General features: G+C 52.6%; 1 protein-coding gene and 1 non-coding gene across 4 annotated transcripts in view; both read left to right on the top strand.

The window, feature by feature from the left end:
• The window catches only part of Mta1 (metastasis associated 1), a 42,719-nt gene that overhangs the window by 4,026 nt on the left and 14,452 nt on the right, over positions 1-24,241 (top strand). For 2 of the 3 annotated variants that reach the window (XM_020159489.2, XM_020159492.2), the window contains exons 2-7: positions 12,032-12,099; positions 16,856-16,949; positions 20,032-20,082; positions 20,706-20,832; positions 20,904-20,967; positions 23,394-23,511. In XM_020159489.2, the coding sequence (XP_020015078.1) occupies positions 12,032-12,099; positions 16,856-16,949; positions 20,032-20,082; positions 20,706-20,832; positions 20,904-20,967; positions 23,394-23,511 (522 nt within the window). The remainder of the gene's footprint in view (positions 1-12,031; positions 12,100-16,855; positions 16,950-20,031; positions 20,083-20,705; positions 20,833-20,903; positions 20,968-23,393; positions 23,512-24,241) is intronic. The other variant, XM_020159490.2, reaches the window with a different exon arrangement.
• Positions 22,937-23,007, top strand: Trnaa-agc (transfer RNA alanine (anticodon AGC)). Its single transcript has one exon. It is a non-coding gene; the product is annotated as a tRNA-Ala (tRNA).

Raw genomic sequence — 24,241 nt, 5'->3', positions numbered from 1 at the left:
GGGTTTGGACTCAGGCTTCATGCTTGCCAGACTGGCACTCTACCATTTGAGCCACTCTGCTAGCCCTCGAATTGCTTTGAGGGAAAAATTTTGCCATTAAATTTCTGGATTAATTTAAAAAAAAAAAAAAAAAGCTATTACTTAAGGAAGTTGGAGTAAATGGTCCAAAGTAGCAGTTCATGCTCGAAGCCCCAGGGGACAATGCTGTCCCCCTCTCCATGTGTGCAGGCTCTTGGGGTCCAGGCGCCTATCTGCAACGATCCCCAGTACTGTCCTCTGGGCAGGACAGGCTGACCAGCGGGCTGGGTGTTGGCATCATGGGGAAGGGCTTGGGGTGCCAGCTGCATGCTGAGAATAGGAGTAGGCCCCATTCTGCCCTGGGCTGCCTCCTACTGAAGTTGGGGTGCTCCTACCCAATTTTAAGCTGCTCTCCAGGAGGCTTCTGCTCTGAGACCTTGGCTGGGCCTAGTAGAGGCCCTGCCCGACACTCCTGCATCCTTCTCAGGGACTTAAGATTTTGGAAAGTGTCTCTCCTTGCTTCCCTGCCTGGGGCTCTTTCTCCTTGGGCCCCACAGTTCTTTGTCCCCTCCCTCGAGCTGCCCATGTCTGAGTGCCTTGGTTAGAGGGCAACAGGCAAAGCCTACCATGGGCCCTGTGCCACTGTGCCAGCCAGGCTCAGCCAGACAGGTGCTGAGGCTGCCTGGACTTCTCCCCCCCCACCCCTAAAATGAGGAGGTCTGGAGAGACTCTGGCTGGGTGTGGCCCCTACAGCCTCTCCTTGGACTGGACATCTGTCCCTGCATCTCCTGAACCTGCACTGATCACCTGTGTGCTATGTTCTGCTGGGTCCCTGGGGTCCTGCCCCCTCCACCCCCTTGCCACAGTGGAGCCTCTGGCCCATGGATGTTGGCCTAGTCCCAGGGCTCGAGCATCAGACCCTGCCGCTTACACGTGGTCTCTGCCTTTCCTGCAGGCCGGGGTCCTTGTGGCGCGCCCTCTCTCTGCAGTGCCCGCCCCCCCACGCAGGCTGTGCGGACAGCCTGTCTGGGGAGATGATCCTTCTGAAGGGCAGATCTGATCTCATATCATGGCTTACAGCTGCTTACCGGCCCCCAGAGTGTGGGAATCCATAGCGCCTTAGAGGGCCCCTAATCCAGCTTCCTGCTGCTGGGCTCTGTGTCCCCTCTGCCTAGACAGTCCTCTTGGCCTGAGGCACTTAGGGTGAGTCAGGTCTGTTGCGAGTGGTAGGATGAGGCCTGGGTTCCTTGGTGCGCCCCCCCCCCCCAGGGGTTTATAGGCGAAGGCCCATGTGGGTGAGGAGGGCTGTGTTGTTGCAGTGTCCTGAGGGAACAGGGTCACTGCCACGTGGGTGTGTGGGACACCACTTGAGATTAGACTGCTTGCCCATCCCTTGAGGCCTCAGAGGGCAGTCAGGATGCAGTGGATGGCCTTCCTGGGTGGGTAGGGCAGTTCTGGGGAAAGGCGTATTCTTTCTGCCCAGCACATGCAGTCCCTGGGCCATCCGGTCATTTACATGCACTGGACAGCACCCTGCAGCCCTTGGGAACTGCTGCCTTGTTCCTGCATTGAAGGAGGACAGGCCCTTTGTTGGTCATGTCCCTCTGCAGGTAGGATCTGTTCTCTGTTTCTGAACTAACGTGGGAAAAGTAAGGTAGCCCCCAGTGCTGGCTGTCTTCCAAGGCCATCACTGTGTTCCCAGGGACCTCTGGGGCATATAGAGTGGGGGCTGAGCTAGGCTGAAAGACCTGTGGGGATTAGTAGGGTACCAGTGGGGAGATAGTAGTTGGGATAAGGGTGGAGGGTGATGGTGATGATGCCCCATGAGGTTAGACCAGGCTGAGGCTTGTAGGAGTGCCCAGGTTTAGCAGGTGGAGATGCAAGACACTTGGGCAAGAGCTGGTTGTGCGGAAGAGCTTTAGAACTTTGGAGAAGTCTGGCTCTGTTTCTCTGGCTTCCACCTCCAATGTGTAAAGAAAGAAAATGCTCCAGTGTCTGACCACAGCAGACATGGCTGTGGTGAACAAGAGTGTGTGTGTTGGGGGTGGGAGTGGGTCTTGGAGAGACCAAAAAGTGGGTCTACAGTTGTTAACGTCATGTGAGATCCTGGGGGTCTTGTTTTGTTCCACCCTGCATCTTCTGTGCCCTGCCTCTGACTAAGGTGTGGGACCCCACCTCAGGACTCCGTTCCCAGTGTTCACACAGGGCAGAAAGTGGATATTCGGGTGCCTGCTGGGTCTGCTTCTGCCTTCTCTGCTGTCCCATAAGATCCCATAAGCAGGGGTCTTCTCTATTAGTGCCACACATTTTGCATTTTTGTGCTTTTGTGTTGGTGACTTCTCTGTTCACAGTGGTCCCCATGGACAGTGCTCAGGTGCTGTCTGACGATCCTGAGTGCAAGGCCAGGCTGTGGTCTGTGCTCCACTGAGTGTGAGTTACTGTGCTGTGGGTCCAATTCGGATGCTAGTGAACAAGGAGACGTATTTAACCAGATGTCTAAACAGAAACACGACAGGAGGTTATGTAGGGGTTACTTGACAAAAACACTGTGATCAGAGGCTCGCAGAACGCTTGTCCATCTTCCCTGAGAGCGGGAGGGTCCATGTTCACAGTCAGCAGTGACTTTATAGAACAGAGACGCTGTTCATGACAAGCGTGGACTCTGCCTGTGTGTTTTTTTTTTAACTTGAGGTCAGGTGTTTTGAAGTGTACTTCACACACCTAGTACTTTATGTGGGTGGGTCCGTGTTTTTTGTTTTTGTTTTTGTTTTTAGGCAAGGTTGGCCTCAAACTCCAGTGCTTAAGCCATCTTCCTGCCTCAGCCTCCTGAGTGCCGGGACTATATATGTGCCACCATATCCCGTTGGATCCGTGCTGCTTGGCAAATGTACACAGCTAGGTAACTACCTCAGACCTCCACACATTTCTCTCATGTCCTCTGGCGGTCAGCCCCTGGAAACACTCCTCTGTACTCTGTCCCTTGCCCAGAATGTCGCATGGGTATAACTGCCCTTGGAGATGGCTTCTTCTCTGAGAATTGCCGCATGTGGAGAATTTGATTTTTTCCTGCTTAGTAGTATTCCCTTGCGTGGATGTGCCACTAGTTTATTTACTACTCCATGGACATTTGGTTATTTTCAGTTTTTGGTGATTCTGAGTTTTAAAAAAAAAAAAAAAAAGGGAAGGCGTTCTCATTTGTCCTGGATGAAAATGCCCAGGTCTGAGGCTGTAGGTTGACTGGGGAGCCTACTGTCAGGCTGGTTTGCATTCGTACGAGCCTGAGAGGGCATTCTGCTTCCTCCACCTCCTCCTTGGCACCGATGGTGTCAGCTCTTGGCATTTGCAGAGCGCACTAATAGGTGCGCGGAGCAGCTTGGTAGAGCTTTAATTTGCATTTCCCTGATGACAAGTTGTGTTCAGCATCTTCTCAGGTGTTTTATAGTTGCGCCTTTAGTGAAATATCTGCCCAAGTCTTTTTTTTTGATAGTACTGGGTTTTGAACTTGGGGATTTATGCTTGCAAACCAGACACTATCACCTGAGCCACACCTGCCCAAGTCTTTTGCTTGGCTTTTTTTGTTTGTGTTTGAAACAAGGTCTCTCTGTGTTGTCCAGCCTTGAACTTATGATCCTTCTGACTTTACTACCTGTAAAGGCAAGTGCTACCACATCTGACTGCCTTTTTTTTTGGCAGCACTGGGGTTTGAACTCAGGGTCTCATGCTTACTAGGCAGGTGCTCTAACCTCTTGAGCCACTCAAGAGGCCCTGTTTTGTTTTTGTGATAGGTTTTTTTTGAGATAGGGTCTTGTGTGCTCTTTCCCCAGGGCTGACTTTGAACCACGATCCTCCTGATCTGTGCCTCCTGAGTAGCTGGAATTACAGGCGTGAGCCACCAGCACTTGTTTTTTTGTTTTCATAATTGAGTAGTATGATTTTTTTTTTTTTTCCCTTTTCCAAGTCCTGGGGATCTGAATAAGGGCCTGGCACATGCTAGTGCTCTACCACTGAGCACAGCCCCAAGAGTTTGCACTGATCCTGTATTTCAGACTTTTTCAGAAAACTGAAATTGTGCATTTTGTGTATCTAAGAAATCCACCTAACCAAGATCACAAAGACTTTATCCTTTTAATCCTCTTTTTTTCTGTGGTACTGGGGTTTGAACTAAGGGCCTTATACTTGCTAGGCAGGTGCTCTACCATTTGAGCTATGCCCCCAGCCCCTTTTTTCAGTTTATTTTTCAGGTAGAGTCTCTAGTTTTTGTCCAGACTAGCCTGAGATTTCCATCTTCCTACCTCTGGCCTCCTGCGTAGGTGGGCTTATTGAGTGAGATGGGGATCTCACTGTTTGCCTGAGTTGGCTTTGAACTGCCATCTTCCCAGTCTCTGCCTCCTGAGTAGCTGGGAGTGTGAGCCACCTGCCTGGCTTATTACAGAATCTTTATAGTTTTGAAGCATCTACTTGAAGTTAATGTTTCTGTAAGAATAAGGGTTAAGAATCTTTCTGTATTTGCATATGAATGTCCCATTGTTGTTAGGTACTGTTTGTTGAAAACACTGTCCTCTCCTCATGGAGTCATTTTGACGATTTTGTTAGAAATCGCATATGCTGTGTGTTGGTCCTTCCATGGGTCTGTGTGTCCTTTGCCAGTCATTGTCTGGCTTACCGTAGTTTCATAGTAATGCTTGAAATGAGGTGGTGTGAGTCCATCAGCTGTGTTCTTTTCAAAACCTGTCCTGCTTGCTTGACTTTTCTTTATAAAGTATAGATTTGGTTTGTTGATTTCTCCAAAACAAAAAAAAACTAGTAAACTAGTAGTTGGGAATCAATCTGGGGGTAGATTGACATTCTGGCCAGAATCAAGGCCTCTCCTTGACTGGCAAACTGCCGCCTGTGCCTGTGTGACTCATGAGCTAAGAATGGCTTTTACATTTTTACATGGTTAAGAAAAAAAAATCAAAAGAAGAATACTTCATGACATGTGAAAATTTTATGTAATTCAAATTTCAGTGCCCATAAATAAAGTTTTATTGGAACACGGCCACACTGATGCTAGCGCATGTATCTCATGGCTGCTTCTGAGCTGTGAGTCCTCCTCATGTGCCCAACACATTGCACTGCAGTTCTCAGCATTGGTGTTGCAGGGGTCTGACTTGTAAAGAGTAAAGGTTTATTTTGGCTCATAGTTTCTGAGTCCCTTGTTGCTTTGGGAGACTGTAGTGAGGCAGAATATCCTGACAGCATGCGTGGTGGACCAAAGCTGCTCACCTCATGGTGGCTAGAAAGCCAAGAGAAGCAGAAAGAGATCTGGGCACACACTCTCCATCCAGGCCATGCCCCGCCCCCCCAATGACCTGGAGACCTCTCACTGGGCCCCACCTCCTAAAGGTTCCATCCCCTTCCCATAGTGCCACTCTGGGGACCATCTCTAACAAATGGGCTTTTCGGGGACATTTGTACCCAAACCGTACAATATATAAGAGATGCTCATCACTGGAGATTCCCAAGGATTTTAGGAGCTATGTGCCAGGAAACAGACCAGATGTGTATTTCTCACTGTCATGGTACCACATGGCCCTGGTTTCCTGCATGTTCAACACACTGCAGATCCCTTGGATGCAGTGGTGCATTCAGCATTTTGAGCCCATGTACATTGGTGTATCTGGATGTATCCTTGGCATGAAAATGAGAAGAGGACTTGGTTGCAGTTTTAAGGCACAGTGTGCCGTGTGCATAGTCATTGGCTCAGGTGGCAAAGTCTAGCTCATCTGGGGAGACATACTTGCCATGCTCAAGGAGCACAGCATCCCTCACTTAAGGAAGGATAATGGTAAGAACAGTTAGAAAATTTAAAAGGAAGAATCTCAGCATAGATTCTTCAGAAAATAAAAAGAGGACGTGAGAGTATAGTCAAATTATTAACCAAGCAACAGCCAGAGAGAGCTGACCAGTGTCCAGCAGAAGTGAGCCCATGCCAGGTGATGGGGGGTGGGGCATGCCCACAGTCAGAGCAGCCAGAGTTGGTGCTGCTCAGGCATTGATGTGAGGCATCAGAGAGGAGGGTGAGCCTCTAGAATCGTCTGCATGGCCAAGAACAGCTAGGGGAAGGTGGGAGCGTGCTAATGTGCTGCAAACCGGAGGGGAATGCGCTAAGATGTGATGGCGGTGGTCGTGGAGCTTGCATAGCAGACAGAGGGCGGCACGATTGGACAGGTTCCTGATAAAAACCCAGGTGCCGGGAGCCTTGTACCCTGTGCTTGAGCAGGTGCTTTGTGGAAAACAGTCTGAGTCTGGGTCAGTCCTGTGGGAGAGCACTCCACTCAACCTCATAGACTTGACTGTTGTTACCAGTTCTGTGAACTTTTGTCAGAAACAATAGCTGAACATCCTGACCTGCTTGTCTGTGCTTGAACTCAGGACCAGAGTGGAAGTTTTCCAGAACAAGATTGTCCCCTCGTAACCACTGTTGTCAAAGCACTGAATGACTTTGGAAATGTTTTCGCTGCACGCTGTGCTCCAGTCTTCATTAACTCGTCCTGAAGTGACACAACCCCAGGCAGAAGTGCATGCATTTGCAAAGCTTGTGCTGTAGTGAAATCATTTTAGCAAATACTGTTGGAGTCTCACTGCTTCATACAAGTTCTGACTGTGGAAAGGTGAAAGGGGAACAAGTCTCTGTTCTCACTGGGTCTGAGTGGGACAGTCTTGGGCTCACGCTGCAGCTGCATTTGAACCCCCTAGTCCATGCTGTATGGGAGCTTTCTCCTCTGTCACTTGAAGTGTTGGTCTGAAGCACCATTGCTTGCTTCAGCTGGGGATCCTCGATACCACCCTTGGGCTCAGTACTTCACTAGAAGACCTCATTAGACTTAGCGGAGTGCTTGAACTCAGGCTTACAACTCAGGGTGTGCTGACTCAGCCAAGGCACCAAGGGCACAGGGCAGAATTCAGGAGAGATGAGGCTTGGCTTCTGTCATCCTTTCCAGGTGAAGGGGTGGCCAGCGGGTACTTCTAGCTACTGATGACATGCATGGAGCTTATGGGGAGGCCCACCTTGGGGTCCAGGAGTTCTTACTAGAGGTTGGTCCTGTGGTCATGGCTGACCACCTTATTGCTGTCTCCAGCCCCTCCAGAGGTGAGACTGTTACCTTGTGGCCCAAGGCCCTCCCTGTAAAGCACAGGGACCACCTGGTGGCTGAGCTGGGTAGGCAAGGATATTCCAAGGACTTTGAGAATACCTCCCAGAAGCAGATCAAGGGCAGACCTGCCTCTGGGCTTGCAGGGTGGACACCCAGGTGGGCAGAGTGAGCACTTGCACAGTAAAGGGAGAGTAGGGCCCAAGAAGAACCCCATGTAGCTCTGCAGTGACCGCTCCCATGGACTGATGCTGCTGCGCAGCACATAACTCCAAACCCCCAAAGAGAATTGTCTTTTGTGTGTGTGTCTGTGTGTGGTACTGAAGTTTGAACTCAGGCCTACACCTTGAACTACTCCACCATCTCTTTTTTGTGAAGGGCTTTTTCAAGATAGGACTGGCTTTTAACCTTGATCCTCCTGATTTCTACCTCCTGAGTAGCTAGGATTACAGGTGTGAGACACCGGCACCCAGCAAATTTCATTCTTTTTAATGCATGTGGGTTTCAAAAAAAAATTGATAACAAATTTTGGAAATTTGTTGTATTAGTACCTACATGCTAGCCTTGGAATTTTAGGTTAGCCTGTACCACCTAACTCCCTATCTGGACCTCTGGGAAAAACGTGCCACACTCTGTTGGAACACGTGACACATTTTAATTACCACTCATGTAGATCTTCCTTTATTCTTCTTACCAGTGTTCTGTACTTTTCAGCATATAGATCTTTGCATAAAAGTTTTGAATTTTAACAATCTAGATCCTTCTTTAAATTTATAATTATTTATTTTTTCTTGGTGCTATTGTGCTACTTTTAAGAATTTCAGTTTTCAAGTGTTTATAAGTAGTATGTAGAAATAAGATAGTTTTTATATACTGACTTTTGTGTTTTATGGGCATCCTAAACACTATTAGTTTTTTCTGGTTTTGGCAGTTACTGGGGCTTAAACGCAGGGCTTAGTGCACTTACTTGAGTGACACTCCCAGCCCTTTTGGCTTTACTTTTTTTTCAGATAGGGTCTTGTGCCTTTGTCAGGCACAGTCCTCCTACTTATGCCTCTCATAAGCTGGGATTATAGGTGTATGCCACCACACCTGTAATAACTTCTTTGTGGAGTGGGAATCCCCACATAGACAGTCGTCTGCATAGAGAAAGTTTTATTTCTTCCTTTTCGATCTGTATGCCTTTCATTTATTCGTTTTTCTTCTTCATCACACTGACTCTGACTTCCACCATGCTAAGCAGTGGTGGAGAGAGTGGCTATCCTTTGTTCTGATATCTGCTGGAAGCCTCCAACTTATCACTGTCAAGTTTGTCAGGTGTGGGGGGGTCTCATAAATGTCTATCAGACTGAGGAGTATTCAGATTTGTAGTTTGCTGGGGTTTTTGTGTGTGTGTGTGGGACTGGGATTTGAACTCAAGACTTCACTCTTGCAAAGCAGGTGTTCTACCATTTGAGTCATACCACACCAGTCCATTTTGCTCTGGTTATTTCAAGGCCCAGGCTGGCCTTGAACTGTTATTCTCCTAATCTCAGTCTTACAAGTAGATAGGATTGCAGGCGTGAGCCACCAGTGCCTGGCTTGCTGATTTTTTCTTTTTCTTTTTTTTAAATCCAGGGATGTGTGTTGGAGTTTTTCAGAGTATTCTGTTGCATTTATTGAGATGGTCATATGGTTTTCCTCTATTTCCCATCAATAGGCTGAGTGATAACTGATTTTACTTTTTTGTTTTTGCTTTGTTTTTTGGTGGGATTGGGGTTTAAACTCAGCCTCACCCTTGCAAAGCACACAGTCTACTGCTTCAGTCACACTTCCAGTCCATTTTGCTCTGGTTATTTTGAAGATGGGATCTTGTGAACTACTTGCCTAGGCTGGCCTTGAACTGTGATCTTCCCAGTCTCAGCCTCTCAAGTAGATAGGATTATAGATGTAAGCTTCCAGTGCCCAGCTTTGTTGTTTTTGAGGCAGACTTTTCCTGCGTGGCCCAGGCTGGCCTTGAACTTGGGCGTTCTTCTGCCTCAGCTTCCCAAGTACTGGGATTAAAGGTGTACATCACCATGCCTGGCACATCATTTGATTTTTGAATGTCGAACCAACCTTATATTCCCAGATAAAACCGTGGTGGGATGTAGTATCCTTTTGGGTGCTGCTGGGTTGGCCTTCTTGTGATGCCTCTGTCTGGCTTTCATGTTAGGGTGATGCTGCCTTGTGAGCTCAGGTGCTCTTTGCTGTGCTCTGGGAGGGCTAGTGTGAGACTAGGAAAGCCAGCTGGGCCTGGACTTTTTGCTGCTCTTGTAAGATTTCTGTCTATAGATCAGACAGGTGTGAGCTACCTGTTTTCCTTGAGTGAGCTTGACCGGTTTATGTCTGGCAGGCAGTTGGTCCTTTTCATCACAGGTGTCACATGATTGGCATAAAACTGCCTGTTACTCCCTCATCCCCTGTTGGCCTGCAGGCCATTCCTGTTGGTTCTCTGTGGCTTCTCTCTTTTACTCTATCAGTCTGGTCAAGACTTACTGATCTTTTTAATCACCTTTTGGTTCTTTTGATTTTTTTTTTTTCCCTCTTTCTTGAGTTCAAGGTTATTTTTGTTCTTCATGATTTTCTGCCTTTTCCATTGTTTTTCCAGTTATTGCAGTGTAATTTCAAAATTTAAAGGTACACAGTTCTGTGAGTTTTGTTAAGTGTAGTCATGTCACTGCTGCCATCTCCATGTCCTGTGTCATCCTTCCTGTTCCTAGCCTTTGGGTGTCCTATGTCCCCATCCCTCCCTGAGAGGGGGGCCTGCAGTGCCCACCTATTCGGTATATGTCAGGCCTCGTCCCTGGGTGCTGCTGAGTTGTTCATTGAATGGATACGGCCCTTCTATCCATCCCATTCCCCACTTGAGGGACATTTTATTTTACTCCTATTTTTAATAAATAGAAATAGTTTAGAGGTTTGGGGTTTAATTTGCTCTATTTAGATTATGAATTTCAGGCCTTTTTTGGGGGGAAGCATTCAACCATTTCAGTCCTTTCAGTTTTTTCATTTGTGGGGTCTTTTTTTTTTTTTTCTTTTTTTGGTGGTACTGGGCTTTGAACTCAGGGCCTTACACTTGCTAGGCAGGTGCTCTGCCACTTGAGCCACTCTGCCAGCCCTGTTTTGTACCTGGCCTTTATTTGTTTTTGAGATGGGGTCTCTTTGCTGCCTGGCCTTGAACTTGTGCCCCTCCTATCTCCACCAAGTGGTGGAGGTTCCAGACATGCGTAGGTATGCCCAACTTGAAACCTTTTTTAAAAGTTTTTTTTTTTTTCTTTTTTTTTTGCGGTACTGGAGCTAAATTCAGGGCCTACACCTTGAGCCGCTCCACCAGCCCTTTTCTGTGAAGGGGTTTTTTTCAAGATAGGGTCTTGTGGAGCTATTTTCCTGGGCTGGCTTCGAACCTCGATCCTCCCGATTCCTGCCTCCTTAGTGGCTAGGATTACTGGCATGAGCCACCAGTGCCCAGCTAAAAAACAGTATGTAATCCACATGTGATGAAATTCACTCGTCGAGAATAAATAATTCAGGGATTTTTTTTTTTTGAGGGATGCACCACCAAGGCCCAGTCTTAAGTTCAGAACCTTCCGCTCCCTCTGAAAAGAAGCCCTGTGGTTTCTGAAAAGAAACCTTGACTTCCTGTGGGCCTTGCTTTTTTTCTGGCACACCATTCACTGTAGCTATGTATATCCCTCTGGGTGCCCCCTGGAGCTCTGAGGGCATGGCCATGTCCAACCCACTGGGCGATGTAGTGACACAGACTCGGGGCAGAGCACACAGTGCACAGGTCTGCACCTGTGTGCCAGAGAGGGCTATGCTCCTGCGCCCTTGCACGGGTGCTGGCTGTGTAGGTTCAAGCTGTGCACAGAGTTAGGCTGAGCTCCTGTGTGCTGGTCCTTAGCTGCTGACTCTGCCCATTTGTGGGCTCTGGTGGACATGTGAGCCCATTTCAGCAAGATGGCCCTCCTGGCCTGGTTGTAGGGTGGGGCAGGGGCCACTCACTAGGTTTGCCAAGGCTCCAGTACCACCTGCTCCCACAGCCGAGCCCCTGTGACTGCCCTGGGACTCCTTGGAGCCTTGAGCTGTGACAGGGTGGTCTGGACTCTCTGGCCTTCCAGAATGTTTGGTCTTTTTTAATCTGTGGTTTCACCAAGGGGTAAAGGTGTGCACTGACCTAACAGTCCCATGAGACCCCCTTCAGGGTGGTAGTGGTGGCACCTCAGGATCACATTTCTCTGGGCTCAGATGAGGGTGACCCTGTGATTCCTGGGGCAGTGGCTCTGTTTCTGAGCCTGTTTGCCTGGGAAGCCCTGGTCTGCACTCTGCTCCTTCTGTTGTTTGGGGGAAAGGTGAATGGGGACTGGTGAACCTCCATGCTGAGACGGCCCCTGGGGGTGGATGGCAGACACATCATCCAGGCCAGCAGCAGCTGCTTGGGAAGGTGCCCCCCCCGGCCCTGGCAGTGTCTCAGGAAAGCTGTGGAGCTCACTCAGGGAGCTGCAGTAGGGGAAGTTGCAGGTGGCCCCCATGACCTCCCCAGGAGGGCCCTTGCTCCTGTGGGCAGTATGCATGTGGACACAGGGTGGGGGCTGCAGTTTCCTGTCTAGAGTCCCCTTTGCCTATCCAGCTATGCTGTGGCCTAGCACCCATCTGCAGTGTGGGTTACTGTGCCTGCCGCCTCTGGTGTTAGGGGCCCTGTTCTTGAGCCCCAGTGATCAGAACTGGGGTAGGGATTCCCCTACCAACAGGATCTGTATGAGCCTCCTAGTCATACAGGAGGTTGGGGAGAACTGAGGGCCATCAAAGAACTGGGCTCTGGATTGATGATGTGCCTAACACTCTTGTATATCTGTTTGCAGACTATGTCTACTTTGAGAACTCCTCCAGCAACCCATACCTCATCCGAAGGATTGAGGAGCTCAACAAGGTAGCACTGCCATCTGGCCTTGGGGATAGGGTGGAGGGTATAGAGTGGGGATGAGTGGTCAGGGTCTTCCTGTGCTTCTGGGCTGCTTAGACCTGGGTCTCCCTCCAGGAGAGGCCATGAGTGGGTGCCTAGTGGTCTCTTTGGGGTCATAATCGGCTTCTGTGAGCACATATTCAGTGTGACCTTGAGCTACCATCAACCTGACCCTTTGCCCAGTGGGTACTGGTCCGCCTGGGGCGCCCTCTTGGGCCTGAGCAGAGTCAGTACTCAGACAGATGACTCTGGAGACCAGCTGAACACCAGTGACAGTGGTCCTCAGTGGCTCTGAGCAGGTGGCCTAATGGGAAGACTGGCTGGCTATTCCCTGCCCCACTTGCCCACCAGCCTCACATTTCACCCAAGTCCTCAACAGCCCCAAGGTGGCTCCCCAGCTACAGGACTCCTGTGGGGCACTGCAGTACTACTCACTTTGCCCACTGCAGCCTAGAGGATGCATGCGGCATTCGTTCTGGGGGGAAGGGGGAGGGGGCTTGATGTCCTCTCGCCGTAGTCACTTCCTGCCCTGGGCTGTGTCTACTGAGAATTCTTGGTAGGCACTTGCACTTGGTCATAGGATGTGATTGTGTCCATAAGCCAAGACCCAGAGAGCACCCAGAGCCTGCGTGGGATGGGGACTGGGGCCGTTCAGACAGGGAGTTGGACACATGAATTCCAAAGCCTGGCTCACTGTTTGGGGTGGCTTCTGCCTCCTGGCACCTGGGGAAGTGAGGTGCAGTTGGGCAGGTCATGCCAAAGTTGCCGTTGGCTCTACTAGAACAAGTGGGTGTATCCCACTGTGGACCATCAGGAGATGGGGACTGCCCACTCGTGGCCTGCCTTCCCCAGGCCGGCTCCTGGTTGGAAACTTCCCAGGGTGCCAAGTCAGGCACGTCCCCTCCTCAGCTGAGTGGCCGGGTGTGGTGCTGGGCACTTCGCAAACCAACATCCTTGTGGCTGCCTTCTCCCAGCCCTATACCCTAGCTTAGGGGTTCCAGGACAACTGTAGTCTCCCTGAGTTCCAGTAGGCCAGTAAGAGGAGCTGTTTCCTGGACTTCGGGCTTGGTGGCAGAGGTGACTTGGGATTCTTTGGATCAGACAGGATGGGGAGGGGAAGGGCAGCGTGCCTCCCAGGCTTCACCATACTGAACCTGACCCTGGGCCCTGGTAGGTGCCTTGGTGTGGCCCAGGGAATAGGCCTCCAGAGTCTGGCCCTGCCAGCTTTGTTGGGCTTGTACTGCCTGTGCTGTGTTGGCTGAAGACCTTGGGCTGTAGCATCTGCCATCAGCTCAGTTAGGGACAAGGCGTGAGGAGGGCTTGTCAGTGATCCAGCAGGTTCCAGGGTCTGGAGTTCTTGGTGGCACAGGTGGGCTCTGGGGTGTCCTCTGGCTTACTTCACTACTCCAGTTGGTGCAGACCCTGCCTGCTTGCATGACAGCCTCCTAACTTGCAAGGCTGCTGGAACTCGAGTCCTGGCAGGCACCTTGCCTGGTGGCCCTGCTCACAGCCTGCCCTGCTCTCAGCATGCAGGAGGAGTGGGGCTGGGGTGAAATGGCTGGTGCTCTCAGCTAGAATAGGCGACTGACCCTATGTGTGGCCCAGCAGGTTCCCATTCACTTCTCAGCATGCGTAGACTTGAGAATGTGAGGACAGTGCTCAGAGCAGCTCCTCCTCTGCAGTGGAGCAGGCTGGGTGTCCACATGTCCCTTTCCACCCTCTGCCTGCAGTGAGATTGCAGCTGGCAGGTAGCCGATAGCCCCACATACCTAGCAGCTGCCAGCCCCATCTTCCCCAGAGATGTGTGGCGGGGTTGCCAAGCTTGTGCGGTACAAGCTTGCCAGGGCAGTGGCGTGAGGCCATGTAAGGAGCGGCTCCCCTTGGCCTTCCGCACCAACGACAGGTGATGGGGAGGAAGGAGCCATGTGTGCCCAGATTCCCAGCTGGAGACCGGTGTCACTGAGCCTCTGTCCAAAGCCCCTGCTGCTGTAAGAATGGGGCTCCTGCTTAGGCCTCGATCTCGTACCTTGACACTGGTCCCCATGTGAATCTGTGAGGAGCATGCTTGCTGTCTTCCACACTTTAGCACAGCTTTGTGACTTGCTTGAGGTCCCTGGCCATCAATGGTAGCTGGCATGCTCAGCCACGTAGAAGAGCTGCAGGAACCCTGACTGAGTACCCAGCAATGAAGAATCCCACGATTCCAGAGGAGAGGGAGGTTGGAGGGGCTTCCAGGAATCCTTCTGTTACCTCACCTGGCACCCTAAAAGAGAACAGGAATGCCACAAGCTGTGCACTGGGGTGGGGGGATGAGGATAGGCCCTTGCCAGAGGTGTCAGGAAGTGAACCGTTTGGTGGAGCCAAGAAGCTCTAGTGCCTGCCCAGGTGTGTGGGATGATGCTCTGTGCCCAACTCAAGAAATAACCAAATGCATAAAATAGGCTAGAAGTACGGAAATCAGAGAAGCCTGCAGAGTCCTCCGGTGGCTGCAGCAAGACCCGCATTCAAGGCACCTGGCCCAGGCAAGCACAGCTCAGACAGGCTTTCCTTGTGAGCATGTTCTTGGGGAGCAGGGTACCACCCAGCCCAGCACTGTGGTGGCTCATATCCCTTGCTCTGAGGTCCCTGTGCACTCAGCTGTTCAGCTTTTATGAAGCTCCCCGTGGACAAGAGGATGAGATGTTTGGGAAAGTTATTAATATGAAAGACAATACAAACGTGAACAGAATGAGGAGAGGTGCTGTGTGGGCATGGAAGGAAACTAAAGACAGAACTGAGCACACTGAAGTGGCTGAGGACTTGGGGTGTGGGCAGCTCTTGAACATGGGCTCTCAAAAGTAGGTGAGAGTTGATGATATGGCCCCCCAAAGTAAGATAGGACAGACTGAAAGACAGAGCTCCAAAAACTAGGGATTCAGCCCTATGGCCCACTATCTACTTGGTGGGAATTACAGGAAACGAGAGCCTGCCAGCAAAGGCAGGAGTGACCTATGAAATCAAGAAGCATCCCAGGACTGACAAAGGGCCTCCTTCAGGACATATCTGAAAATTTCAGACCATGGGAGGGATGAAGTGTTTTTAGAAGGACAAGTAGGTTGTATACGCAGAGCTGGGTACACAGCTGTTTGCCTTCTCCATGGCAGTGCTGCAAGAGAGCAGTCTGAGGTTCCATGAGCCTCGCGAACACGGCCCAGCCAAATGGCCACTGCCTGGTGGATGGCGGGTCCACACTTGCCAGGTCGCAGGAAGCTGGGGAGGCTGCACACTACTGAACAGGGCAGCCAACCTGGAAAGGAAGGCAGAGGAACCCGGCCAAGACACTCAGAGGACAGCGTTTGTTCAGGGGCTCTGCTGCTGAGCCCATTTGGAGGAGTCCAGGATGGTTACGTGGAAAGCAGCTAGGCAAATGGAAGAATGCAAGGTTTGTGAACTCAGGAAACGAGGAAAAGGAGGAACGTGGCTGTGTTGGCTCAGCCATTTTTACATAGTCATATGTAATCAGAGTACAAAGATGGAAAACAGATTTAATAAAAATACGGTGTTGTAGGGTCAGGTAGTGTTTGTTGGGCTGGGTGTGGGGCGAGGGTGAAGAGGCCTGGTCTGTGGTGACAGGGTCGATGGAGGCTGTTGTTGCTTTGATAAACTCAGTTTGTAAAAAATGCTGCACTCCACCATGGCGTAGTGTCAGGGATGTGTGGACCAAAGTGAGGTCCCAGTGGCCACACCAGGATGGCTTAACTGACAGAATGGTTGAGTGTTGATGACTGCTCCAAACACAGCCACGCTGCTGGAAGTGGACAGGTAGACAAATGGGGCAGGGACAAATGTCCTGTGCAGGAGAACTCCAAGTAATTTTATGTAGGCTCTCCACCCACAGGTGGGCAAGAGGTCAGGATCATGCTTACATCATTATCTAGCATTTTTAAGCACTCTGGCTAGTTGGAGATAATAATCCTGGGCTGCGTTCCTTGCTAGTACCAGTGTGTGGACATTAAGTGTTCCAGGAGTCCAGATGGAGGCACACAGTTGGCCTGCGTCCTATCTGGGTGGCTGCATTTGTGAAACAGGTCCAAATCCCAAGCTGTGCTTTTGCCTGCCCTCCTGGTGGACAGTGGTAGAGTTTGGGCCAAATTGGAGGGAGAATGGCTACTCCTCACACCAAAGGCACAGTGGAACTTGGCTGAAGTCTGGGGGCAGAGCAATCTTGGGCATTTCTGACGGAAGCAAGCTGGGATCCCAGTGCAGGGACTCACTCAGCCACCCCACCTCCTCAGGGCTGCTGTCTATGTGGAGTCCCCAGTAACCATCCTAGTATCTCCTGTGTGCCGGTTACTGGGGGTTGTAAGAGAGGCTGGGCTCCAGGGGTGGCCAAGGTCCTGCCAGGCACAGGGGCCTTTTCCGGGATGTTCACAGGCAGCTTACTGAGGGGTGGAGTTTTAGTGTGGATGTAGTCCAGTCTGCATCTTCTGGGTCCTCTTTTTTTTTTTCATTTTTCTTTTATTATTCATATGTGCATACAAGGCTTGGTTCGTTTCTCCCCCCTGCCCCCACCCCCTGGGTCCTCTTGACTGCCCCCAATTCACTGACTGCTTGGGGCCCCCACCAGGGCAAGGTGTTAAGCTTCACCCCTTTCCCAGGGTTCAAAGGGATAGACATGACTGGGATCCTTCGTAGATGTGTCCTTGGCTGGCTGCTGCTCAGACGCTGTGCCTTACTGTTACAGACGGCCAACGGGAACGTGGAGGCCAAGGTGGTGTGTTTCTACCGGAGGCGGGACATCTCCAGCACCCTCATCGCCCTGGCAGACAAGCATGCAAGTGAGTCTCTGCCTTCCCTCGGGGTTGACCTGCCTGGCGAGGGGACCTCCATCTGCCTGGCTCCCCAGGGCCCTCTCTCAGGTTCTAGCTTTCTGAGGCCACTCTCTGCCAGCCTGCTGTATCCTCTCTGCTCTGCAGCTGGGCTTGGGTAAGGCACCTGAGGGCCCCAGCAGATGCACAGACCCTCAGTTTCCCATGGGCTGGGGTGAATAGTGTCCTTCTTGGTGCTTCTCCCTGTCATATGACTGTATTATGGATCAGCTGGGGATGGCGGCTGCCTGGCCTATGGGGTAGGGGCCAGGGGAGGTGCTTGCCCAGGGCAAGGGCTGTTTTCATTTTGCTAGGACATTTCTAAGGGTATTCAGAAAGCAAGTCCTTCCCTCCTTGTTCTTAGAATTCAAACTCAAGTCTCACGAACACTGATTAGAGGGGTTCTTTTCTTCCCCTCCTGGACATTTGCTCTTATCCTTGTTCAGAGTCTGACCTCCTGTGCCAAAATAGGCATCCCTAGACTGGTTCAGTCTTGTGCACTTGGGAGGTCGTTAAGTGTGGAGCAAGGGCTGTGTGAGCCCCAGGCTGCTGGATCCTGGGGGCTTGGCCCTATTTCCCCACATGTCTGGGGACAGAGGTCCCAGCTGCTACATGTGTCTGGTCACCTAGGGTGGGATCTCCCTTAATCTGGGGACTGTGAGCATGTGTGGGATGAGGGGCATGGGTGTTTCTGGCTGTCTTGGCCCTCAGAGTCTGACCACAGGGCTGCCTAGGCTGTCTACTCAGGCACAGGAACTTTCCCACTATGAGCTCTGTAGGCATTGTCCCCAAGTCTCTTCTCCTTGGGGGGCCCAAGACTCACCTGTAGCTCCCACAGTCCTGCTTCTTCTGGGTGGAAGTCAGTCTGCAGGAACTGGGGACCCCCTATGGTGTCCATGGGTCAGGTGGCAGGCCTGTTGATTTTGTCCCCAGCACGTCTGTTTGAGGGAATGTATGTAAGGGCAAGGAAGGAGTCAGAGCTGACAGCAGGGTGGGGAATTATGGGGTGAAGTTGCTGCCATCCTGTCCAGGGCTACCTGCAGCCCTGGGAGACTCTTCCAGTGTGCTGTTGATGGGTCTTTGTTGGGATTGGCTTCCAAAAGGAAGAGGCATCCTCTTTCCCTTCTTACAGAGGGACCTATGCTGGATGCAGGCTTTAGCTGCCCTCCTTCTTGACTCCAAAGCCTGGGGATCTGGGGGTACACAGACTACATGTTCTGGGGGTACTCAGTGTGGCTGCAGGCATGAGGTCCGAGTCTGTGTTTGCCCAGGGGAGTGTGATGGCCTGCTGGAGGAGCTGTGACCTGTTTGGGGCCTGCTGGCCAGGACCTCACTGCTGGTCCAGGTGGCCTGGGTGGCGGGTGTCTCTGAAGAGGAAGATGAGTGTTCTGAGGGCCTCTGGGAGAGGTAGGACGGCTGTCCCAGGATCCCTGCAGGGCTGGCTGCCCAGGCCTCCTGTGAACTAAGCCAAGCTGAGGAAAAGGGCGTTGGGTCTGTGGCTGTCTCTTGGTGATTGCAGGGCCCTTGTCCTTGGGGCTGCCCACTGCTGCTCTTCCTGTTAACAGTGAGCCCCCTGCAGCCAGGGCACACAACTGGCCCCCACAGAAGGGGAGCCCTAATGACAGGAACGTGTCAGGGAGGCCTGTGACCCCCCCCACAGGTCCCTGCTTCCCAAGCCCTGTTGAGGCGTGTAGCTCAATCACTGTGGGCAGGAGGCAAGAACCAGGCTGCTGTCCTTGCAACACAGAAACCACTTCTGGTTGGGGGAACAGGTGGGGACTGACCTGGTATCTCCCCAGCGCTCTCCAGAGTGAGGCTGGGGCTTAGCAGAGCAGCAGGACTCAGGTGGGAGGCAGAACCTGCCCCTGGCTTCCCCAGCTTCCCAACCCTCCCCACCCCGAGGATTCACCCCCATTGAGGGGTTTACTGGGGAGCTGGAGGTCAGAGGTAGTAAATGGGGCTATGTGAGGGCAGCCCTGCTCTTAGGCTGGGATAGGTGGGGGCATCCTGGAGCCACTGTGCCTGAGGAGCTGAAGCCCATGGGTCCCATCTGTCAGTGGGGCCCTGGCCCCGTTCCCTAGCCATGCTGCCCAACATAGGACTGGTGTGAGCAGAAGCTGATGCAGGGGTGGCGAATGGGCATCTGAGGCCCATGTGATGTCTCGAGCTTAGGGTACAGCGTGTGCGCATTTCCTGGCTGCTCCATGGATAGGCTGACCAGCAGCTCAGTGGTGCTGATGCTCCAGGTACTTGGGACCAGCCCGGCCACCCTGGAGCAAACCTAAGTCTCCTCAGTCCTGGCCTCAGTCTGAGCTGTAAAAGGCTGGGGGCTCCCTTGCCCAGATGTGCCAGGACTTCCAATAGTCACCACCAGGTAGCAGCAGACAGCAGCCAGGCCTGGCTGACTGGGTGGGACCTGGGCCTGGGTGACACAGTGGTCGGGGCATCCCCCTGGTGGCCACACTGGGCAGTCCTGGGCCACAGTAGGGAAGGGAGCACTGCTCCACATACCCCAGTTGTGTGTGTGTGGGGGGTGGAGACAGACCAAGAAATATTTTGTTCTTTAGTATGGGGTAGTAGGCAGCAACCAAGCTATCTGAGTGTTGGGCAAGGCCTTGGTGCTCAGTCTGGGCCCCTTCTAGTGGTTAGTACCCTCCAGTTGGAAGCTCCAGCTGCTGACCCATCGGTCCTCTTTCTCTCAGTCTTGGAAGTTGTGTCCAGGGGACCCTGGTCATCTGTCCTTGCCCTCTAAGGAGAAGCTGGCTCCTGACTCCTGTGGTGTGTAGGGGGAGTGGTTTGCCTGGAGAGACCAGGAGCTGATCGTAGGGAGGGTGTCAGGCAGCCATGTGAAGAGGTATGGGCTGCAGGTGGGCGGGAGGCCGAGGTCGGCTGGGTAGGATGCCGAGGCACAAGGGTTCTTCAGCTGGGTGGTCTTTGCCCCCCATTGGGAGGCCTATGGCCCCCGTGTCTCCTCGGTCCGGGCCCTGGGCAGGGAGCAAGCGGCCGGTGCTGGCGCTAACCTGCCATCCGGCGCTGTCTGTCTGTTATGTAGCCCTGTCAGTCTGCTATAGAGCCGGACCGGGGGCGGACACCGGTGAGGAAGGTAAGAGCCGACTTCTGCAAGGAGGGTGTCCTCGCGTCTGTGTCCCTGGGCTGGGGCGGGTGACGCGTGGATGAATATAACCTGGAACGGGCCACCTGCATGCCCGTCCCCGCGTCCCCTGCTGGCTAGCTGAGGAGGGGGCTTCCCCGTGTCTGACCTGCAGCCTAGCCTTGACTGTGTCCCCAGCCCCAAGGGGTTCCTGCTGTGCAGGAAGGTCTGTGGCAGGCTGTGTAGGGCTGGCCTGCCTCGAGGGCAGGAAGAGAGGGCCTGGGACTGAGGGCACCTGCCTCTATCCCTCCTGTCCTGGACGTGTAGCATCTGCCCTTCTTTTTCCTTGCTCTCTCTGGCCTGCTTCTAAGATTGGCTCTGGACACCGTGTCCTTCTCCTCTTCCACCTGATGTCCAGGGGGTACTGCCTTCTAGGTTGGTGCCGGAGCATCTGCAGGGTCCTGCCCAAGCTCCTGGGTTGCTGCCGGGTGGGCAGGGTACGGGCCAGGCAGGGAGGTGGCCATCCTGCACTCAGTGCCCTGCACGTGGGGAGCCAACTTGGGGGCTGGAACTGGGGCTGGGGCTGGCAGCCAGTTCCTGCAGAGTCATATTAACAGGGCCTCTTTGTCCTTCAGGGGAAGTGGAGGAGGAAGTGGAGAACCCAGAGATGGTGGACCTGCCAGAGAAGCTGAAGCACCAGCTGCGGCATCGGGAGCTGTTCCTCTCCCGGCAGCTGGAGTCTCTGCCTGCCACCCACATCAGGTAGCTTCCACGGCCCCTGCCCAGGGCCCTGCTATCCGTTATTCCTCCACCTGCTGATCCTTCTCTTCCAGGGGCAAGTGCAGCGTCACCCTGCTCAACGAGACTGAGTCACTCAAGTCCTACCTGGAACGTGAGGTGAGGCTCAGTGTCTGCCACAGCTGTCCACCCTACCCCCACCCTCCTGCACTGTCCTGGTACCTTTGATCTGGGCAGGCACCTTTCTACCTCACTGGGCCCAGGCCCTTTCTGACCCACAGTGCCCTGAAGACAGCATTCTGAGGAGCAGCAAGATGGTGTCCCAGTGGTCACTTCTTCTAGGTGTCCCCTGGGCAGTGTTTCCCAGGCTTCCCTCCTTTCCGAGTCCCCAGATGCCTGCACTGGGGTCCAGTTCCTCCCAGATGCCCTCCCAGTGGAGGACATGGTTGTGGTAGGTGGGTACTTTTGTCCAGGGCGGATTCTGACAGGAGACTTGACTAACATCACATGGAGAGCAGACAGATAGGCCACCTCTGTCCCTGGCCTGAGGTGACCCTAGGGCTTCTTGCCCAGCCGTGGCACTGCTACATTTGGGGCAGATAGTTCTTTTTTTAGGGCCACCCTATACATTGTGGGCTGTTAAGCACCAGATGCCACCCCAAGCAGTGACAACCCAAACATCTCCAGATAGTGCCACCTGTTCCCAGGGAAGCAATGTCTCTGAGAATGCTGTGGACACAGCTGATGGGAAGGTCAGGTTTCTAAAGCCAGGTGGGCCGGAGTAACTGAGTATGGGAGTTATTTAGAAGACACGTGGCAGTTTAAGGAAACATCTGGGGTCAGGTAAAGGCAGGTGCATCCCCCAGCCTGGGACTTGGCTTCTTTTAGGACTGCTACCCTGGGCTGTAGCCTGAGGCTCTCCTGTATTCAGCTAGCTGAGACCAAACGGTACCACTGAGACTTGGGCCCTAAGGGAGCCAGGATGGTCATGCAGGTCCTGCATTTAAAGCTGCACTCCTTATGCGGGATTCCTGTTACTCTGTGTCCAGTCCCTGAGCGGATGGCGGGCCCACTCTGGGGGCACTGCCATGAGTTCTTGGCCACAGTCCCACTCCTGCCACACAAAACCTGGACATAGACTGGTCTGAACAGTCTGTGGTTCGGGGAGAGCTGCATGGCCTCAGAGCCAGGAGTCTTGAGTAGCCACAAGAAGACGTGCCAGCCTGTCCGCATGCACCCAGTGCCCTTGGCACTGCTTGTCTCCAGGCAGTGGGGTCTGAGTGTTCTTTGATGTTTTCCACTTACCTTTTTAGGAAATGTACATTTCCCAAACACTGAGAAAAACGCAGGCTGTGAATGCTGCCTGGGCACTCGTGTGTGTGTGTGGCAGTAGCCTTTCCCACTTTTTCATCAGGTGGTCTGAGCAGCCTCACAGTGGACTAATCCACTGGGTTCTGGTTGGGTTCACTAGGGTCTGGCAGGTGCAAGTGCCAGCAGACTGTGGGAGGCATGCCATTCCAGGTCTCAGCCCTCACAGGCAAAGTCACGAGAAACAGGGATTTGAGCCGAGAACAGTCAACGTCACAGACAAGCAGGAGCCAGCAGAAGGGACACTCAGCAGTCAGGCCAAGTCCTTGCTGCTAGAGAGACAGGCACAGCAAATTTTGTGGTTTCTGTAATTTAGAGAAATGGTAGTGTGCCCTGAACATAGTGGCAGATCTGGATAAAGAACCAGCTGGAATGGGAACTGGGACAGTGCCCCAGACAGCACAACTCTTGCTCCTAGGACTCATGAGTGTGCAGGGCCAGCATCCAGATGCAGCTGCTGAAAAGAGTTGGTCATTTTCAGAATGGTAGTGGGCAAGGGCTAGACAAAGAGCCAGAGGATTTGAGGACTGTGGAATGCAAGCACAGAGATGAGCAGGAGCCCAGGTACTGTGGTTGGGGTTGAGTGCAGCCACAGGAGCCAGCACCAAGCCAGCTTCATGCTGTTTCTGCCGATGGCTCACGTCTGTAATCCTCGCTACTCAGGAGGCAGAGATCAGGAGGATTGGGTTCAAAGCCAGGCCCGGGCAAATAGTTTGCAAGACCCTATTTCAAAAATACTTGACACAAGAAAGGGCTGGCGGAGTGGCTCAAGTGGTAGAGCACCTGCCTAGCAAGCATGAGGCCCTGGGTTCAAACCCCAGTACAGCAACAACAACAACAACAAAAAAGTACAGGATGGAGTTTGGGAGAGGCTGTGTCTTGGGAGTTTGGGCCCCAAGGGAGCCTGGTAGAGATCTGAGGTATTCACAGACGGGGAAAGGAGCTAGAGCTGCCATGAGAAGCTGCACCCATGCTGTGGTGGGCGTCTGCATCTCCAGAATGTTCTGTGCCTCGTGTGCATGCATAACTGCAGTGCAGCCCATTGGGTCCCCCAGCTCTCACTGCATTTCTCCTGTTGTTGCAGTAGCCTCTGCCCTGGGGTCACCACAGGCATGTACCTATCTCCTGTCCTCCAGGGTGTGACCAGTTTATCGGGAGCAGCCCGCAGGAGGCAAGGGCTTGTCTGACACCTCTGTCTTGTGTGTGGTATTTTTCAGGATTTCTTCTTCTATTCTCTAGTCTACGACCCACAGCAGAAGACCCTTCTGGCTGATAAAGGGGAGATTCGAGTGGGAAACCGATACCAGGCTGATATCACCGACCTGCTGAAGGAAGGTAGGTATGGGTGAGCCAGGGCAGTGTCCAGTTGGCCGGCATGGCTCTGCAGCCAGGCCTTGCGTGTGCATGCATGTATGGGTAGTGGTGGGATACTGGCCAGGTACTGTGTGTCCTGGCTGCCTTCACCCACCCCTTGCAGAGTCTTACTCCTAGAGGGCATTGGGATTGAGAGTTTGGAAAGTGGAATCCTGGCAGCAAACCCTGGAACAGAGTGTGTCCCAGCTTCACTGGCATGTTGAACTCAGGGCCTCATGCTTGCTAGGCAGGTGGCACTTGTCACTCCACCAGCCCATTTTTGCTTTATTTACCTCTGCCTCCCCTGTAGCTGGGATCACAGGTTTGAACCATCTTGCCCAGCTTATTGCTTGAGATGGGGTCTCTAATTTTTTGCCTGAGCTGGCTTGAAATCGTGATCCTTTCCATCTCTTAACTCCTGAGTAGCTGGGGTTACAGAAGTGAGCCACTGAGCCTGACTTGTTTGTTGAGATGGGTTCTTGCTAACTTTTTGCCCAGTATAGCCTTGAACTGCAGTCTTCTCAATTTCTGCCTCTTGAGTGCTAGGATTACAGGCATGCTCATTATACTTTTAAAGCCCTGTTTCTCTCCAAAATACTTTTTTTGAGTGACTTCTCTGGGGTTGGGCAAATTTTGCCTATGGGTGTCCTGCCTTGGGAGCCTCTGAGTGGCTGAGGGCAGGTGGCAGCCATGTGGCCAGTCCCAAAGCAGG

This window comes from Castor canadensis, chromosome 3, assembly GCF_047511655.1.
Source record: "Castor canadensis chromosome 3, mCasCan1.hap1v2, whole genome shotgun sequence".
Taxonomy (NCBI): Eukaryota; Metazoa; Chordata; class Mammalia; order Rodentia; family Castoridae; genus Castor; species Castor canadensis.
This window is presented reverse-complemented; position numbering and strand designations above follow the sequence as displayed.